Below are 5,250 nucleotides of genomic sequence, written 5' to 3' on the forward strand. Positions count from 1 at the left end.
TATATAAACAAATAAATACAAATATAACTCACAATTATTTGCCTCTTGACATTTCGTCTGTTTATTCCTCCCTTTTTTCTACCTGAAAATATATTAAGAAAAATTAGTGTTAAAAAAACACTGGAAAATACAATTTTTCAGTCTACTGAGGTTAATAAGCTAAAAAATCACAATAATTTTCTTCAGCATTGTTGTCATTAACAACAACACCACCACCACCTCCATTTTAACACCCATTTTTCCTTGCTTGTATGGGTCAGACAGAACTCACTGAAGCAAATTATCTACAGCTGGATAATCTTCCTATTGCCAACTGTTATTTGTCTCCAAGCAAGGCAATATTTCACCTAGGCCAGACTTATTTTCTCAAAACATTGCAAACAAAGGATACAGTATCCATCGGATAATTTGGAATTTTATACAAATTAGACTGGCCATTTCAGTTAAGTCCTGGTTTGTGTTAAGAACAAATTCAAACTTTTTCTGGCCACAGAAAGATATCTTTCATCTTTTACTTGCTTCAATCATTAGACTGTGGCCATGCTGGGCACTGCCTTGAAGAATTTTAGTCAAATAAATTGACTCCAGTATTTGTTATTTTTTGGTAAAGCCAGGTACTATTCTGAGTCTTTTTAGCCAAACCAGTTGTTAAGTGGTGGTGGGGGACAAAGACATACCCAAGACCATATAGTTAGGAAGCCAGTTTTTTAACCACACAGCCAAGACATAAAGGTCAAACACAACAAAAAATAAAAATAAAATAAGAATTTTTTAAAATATGAAGAACTGACCTCTTCCACGACCCCTTGGGCGGCCAGCACTCGAGGTAGGTTCACTCAATTTGGAAGAAACACTACTGGAGGGGGAAGGTGGTTCATCTTTCATAGATATGGAGATTTCCTCGTCGACACTGATGAACTTGGAGTTGATGGCAGGTGAATCGACACCTTCTGTTTCAGTAATAGGTTGATCATCACTGCTGTCTTTGCTGGTTTCCTGGAGAAAAGAACATTAGACATGTCAAGACAAAAACGACAAAGTTGCTATAGCACCAGAACAGGGGCCCTCTAATCCTCACCTCTTACTTCCCTACACAGTATTTGTTAACAGCTATTTAGACTTAACTACTCGCTACATGGTATCTGTTAACAGCCATTAAATCTCTACTGCTCACTAAATGGTATCTTTTAACAGCTAGGTGGACTCATTCACTTATGGCATAGAACTTCACTCAGTCAAATGTACTGGACTATTCCCTGCACAGTGTCCGTTAACAGCTAGGTGAAGCAAATTATCAACAATTAAGTGCCTCAAATCTAGACAACGCTAATATACCCAGATCCATGATACTTAACCCTTTAGCATTTGGATTATTTATTCTAATGTAATACTTATTTATTTACGTTGCTTTGATTTCATTATCCATTGTCTTGTAACTTCAGGATTTCGATGATGTGACTGTGTATTATTGTAGGGTAGGTGTGAGAGGCTAGATCTAGCCAGTTTGTACATAAAACAAGCATTAGTGTAGCTGGAGGGGGACAGAGGAGTCAGTCCATCCCAGGAGGCACCACTTTTGGGTCTGCTGTAGGCAATAAGTAAATTTTTGTGGGGGCCCCGGGGGCAGCAAACTGAAGGGTTGCCCAGGGCAGCACACACTCTAGCTACGCTAGTGCGGATATGGCTGGTTTAAATGCTAAAGGGTTAACTCTGTGAAAAGATACATGCAAATTAACATTTCAACTAATAGTCCAACACACTATCTCCTCCTAATATGTGAAAATAATTTTGCTGTGAGCAAAAGTCTCTCTTACATCCATCTTAAGCTGAGTTTGAGTCGTCAATGTTGAAGTTGGGGTTTCTGATTTATGCAGCGACTCCAAGGACACAGTTTCGGCAAATGTTGTGGCGGCTCCGTGAGTGTCTTCTCCTTCTGTCTTTGGTGACAAAGCCGGAACCTGTTGCGTTTCCTCCTCATCTAGGTCAACATTCGTTGCAGTGTGTAACGTCACCTTTGGTTTAACATCCTCAACAGTCACAGGTTCTTTAGCTTGTGAATCTAGCGATGACGTGTCCTCATCTTGGATGTTTGGAACTGGGATCTTCTCTTCAATAGTTTCTAAAAGTAAAATAATTAAATAAAATAGATTTTAAAAACTGAAACAGAAAACTCGTTTGCACCTTAAAGGTCCACTCTTACACCTTGTCATCAAACTCCAGTTCCTCACCAACCCTTTCTTCTAAAATGTGAGTATTCATATAGCTCCTCTTCAGCAAGAAACCTGTTCTGCTTTGACCCTTTTTCCTGCTCATACTTAACCCCTCTCTACTTCTTACTCTCCAAATGTAGAGTTCTCCATCCCCACTAGACGTCTGTAGTCTTGCAAGCTGCATTGCTATCTCACTAGCACTGGTAGCATGAAAGAAGCACCCAGAGTACGCAGAAAAGTGGTTGGTGTTAAAAAGGGCATCCAGCCATAGAAACCATGCTAAACAGATGCTGGAGCACAATGCAGTCCTTGGTTCCACTGTATTCTGTCAGATCATCCAACCAATGCCAGCATGAAACATGGGACATTAAATGATGATGTTTTATCCTAGAAGAATTATTAGTCATGTCTGGTACTTATTCTATAGTTCTCATTTGTTGCAGAGCTGCTAAGTTATGGGGATAAACAAACCAACACTTGTTGTCAAGTGGTGTGTGTGTGTGTGTGTATGCGAGAAACACACAAACACACAGAGAAAAATATGAAATGCATCACGAATTTGTGTCACCCTTGGACAAGGGCTATGCTAATCTCTGTATCATTGCAAATTCGTAAAGCATTCCATATTTTTATATATACATGATGGGCTTCCACACAGTTTCCAACAACCAAATTCACTTACCAAGCACAGGTTGGCCCAGGACTGCAACAGAAGGAACTTCGCCCAAGGTGCTGCACAATGAGACTGAACACGAAACTATGTGGTTGCAAAGCGAGCTTCTTAACCACATAATCATTGCCCAGAAAATGTCATCATGCTTGGAAAAAAGATGGAAAGCCTTTGATCACATGTCTGCTCTGGGTGTAAGTTGCTTACCAAAATGGTTATCATAAGTTCCAACCTTACTACTACTACTACTACTACTACAACAGGTAGTGCATTGCATCAAGGGTTCCCAAGCACATAGCTTTTTCTGTCTGGTTCACAAATAGCATCTTTCCCTTACATGACAATTCAGTGGTTAGCAGTATGGGAATAATGCAAATATCCAGCAGTTATAAAAGAAAACTTATCAAAACAATACAACAAAATACAAAATACCAACCCCACCAATTCCTTTTATCTTTTACCTGCAGGGTTTTAGTTGAACAAACTGACCCTCATATTTATTCTATCAGCTTCTTTTAGTGAACTGCTAAGACATGGAGATATAAACAAACACTAGTTGTTAAGTGGTGATGGTGGTGGTGGGGGGACAGACACAAACACACACACACACAGATACAACGGGCTTCCGCACAGGTCCCATCTACTGAATATACTCACAAGGCATAGGTCAGCCTAGGGCTATAGTAGAAGGTAGTTGCCCCAGGTGTCATGCGGTGGGACTGAACCTGGAACTACATGGTTGCAAAAAAGTAAGATTCTTAACCATACAGCCATGCCTGCACCAATAGAACAAACAAAACATAACACAAGAGCAATGACACTCAGCCCCTTTTTTTGTCCATTCATGCTGCGTAACAAGAAGTTTGCCGTTACCTTGCGTCACCGATTGAGGGTCAGTAGCCTGAGTAGTTGTACTTTCAATGGATTCTTCTTTCACAGCTAGCGGATCCTCAATTTCAACTTCCTTTTTTTCTAAACTTTGGCTGACTGCCAGGCCCGGAGAAGTATCCAGGCCCAGAGAATGTATTTTGGTTTGGTTAGGTGTGCCAAGTAGCTTTGATAATGTAGGAGCAGCTGGTTTCAACAAAAGAAATAGAATAATAACAATAACAACAACAACAGTACTGATAATTTCTAACTCAGGGACAAGGTCATGCACTTTGAGGAAAAGTGCAAATGATTACTTGTTCAGTACTTTACTTTAAATGATAAACACAAATAAATGTAGAGCAGTATATTACTTCCTGGAAGGGTCTCCATGCTGGACAGGCTCAAGGATAAAAGCCAGGCCAATTGGAGGAAATGTCAAGTGACCAAGAATTTTGGCGATTTGCTGTGCTTGAGAAGACATGCTAAGCTAAGTGAATCGTGGTCATTGCCAGTGCTGTCGACACATAAGAAACATCTGTACTGGTGATGCGTAGAGGCTCCATTCTTACCTTATTGCCAAAAAAAAAAAAAAAAAAAAAAAAGAGGTGAGGGCAGTATGGCAAAGGTTGGAATGCCTGTAATCCCAAGTTTGTTTGTTCAAACCTAACATAAGATTAAACTTAGTCATATGTACATAGTCTGCTACAAATGTGTTTGAATTAAACCCCCACATCACCAAAAGAACTTATTTGCCTCCTAGACATACTTTGTTAATAATTTTCGTCTTAATTTAAAATCTCTCTACAGCAAGGCTGTGTTAAGAATTTGCTTTCCAACCACATGGTTTCAGGTTCAGCCCTACTTTGTGGCACCTTGGGCAAGTGTCTTCTACTATAGCCACAGGCTGACCAAAACCTTGTAAATGGATTTGGTAGATGGAAACTGAAAGAAGTCTTATACATATATATATGTATGTGTGTATGTATGTATGTATCTATGTCTGCATGTCTTTGCATCTGTGTCTATTCCCCCATCACTGACAACCAACGTTGGTGTGTTTAAATCCCAGTAACCTAGTGGTTTGGCAAATGATATCAATAGAATAAGTACAAGGCTTTAAAAAATAAGTCCTGGGGTCAATTCAATTGACTAAAAAGCCTTCGAGGCAGTGTCCTAGTATGGCTGCAGTCGAATGACTGAAACAAGTAACATATAGAAGACACAGCTTAACTTACCAAGTACTGACATTGTTTAATTCAGAGCAAATCAATTTATTTTATATATCATTTTGTGAATAATAGTGCCACTAGCTACAGGTTTCCAAAGGGACAATCATTTGTTTCTGACATTTATGAAGGAGGAAATGGCAAAGGAGTGAGTGAGTGAGTGCATGCATAACCTGGGTGGAAAAGATGCCACAAGGTATTTTAGTTCCAAAGAATACTGGTTTACAAATTTTCTTGGTGATGTTTTACATCTTTTGCTAATATTCATCAGTAA

At 39.4% G+C, this 5,250-nt stretch overlaps 1 protein-coding gene and 1 pseudogene across 9 annotated transcripts in view; both read right to left on the bottom strand.

The window, feature by feature from the left end:
- LOC106876373 (bromodomain-containing protein 8) overlaps positions 1 to 5,250 on the bottom strand; it is a 27,325-nt gene that overhangs the window by 8,933 nt on the left and 13,142 nt on the right. For all 9 annotated transcript variants that reach the window (XM_052972852.1, XM_052972851.1, XM_052972857.1 and 6 more), the window contains exons 11-14: positions 3,754 to 3,954; positions 1,815 to 2,119; positions 792 to 996; positions 33 to 82 (exon numbers count right to left, since the gene is read on the bottom strand). In XM_052972852.1, coding sequence (XP_052828812.1) covers positions 33 to 82; positions 792 to 996; positions 1,815 to 2,119; positions 3,754 to 3,954 — 761 coding nt within the window. The remainder of the gene's footprint in view (positions 1 to 32; positions 83 to 791; positions 997 to 1,814; positions 2,120 to 3,753; positions 3,955 to 5,250) is intronic.
- Positions 2,746 to 2,846, bottom strand: LOC128249465 (U6 spliceosomal RNA; annotated as a pseudogene).

Source organism: Octopus bimaculoides, chromosome 14 (assembly GCF_001194135.2).
Source record: "Octopus bimaculoides isolate UCB-OBI-ISO-001 chromosome 14, ASM119413v2, whole genome shotgun sequence".
In the NCBI taxonomy this organism is placed as follows: Eukaryota; Metazoa; Mollusca; class Cephalopoda; order Octopoda; family Octopodidae; genus Octopus; species Octopus bimaculoides.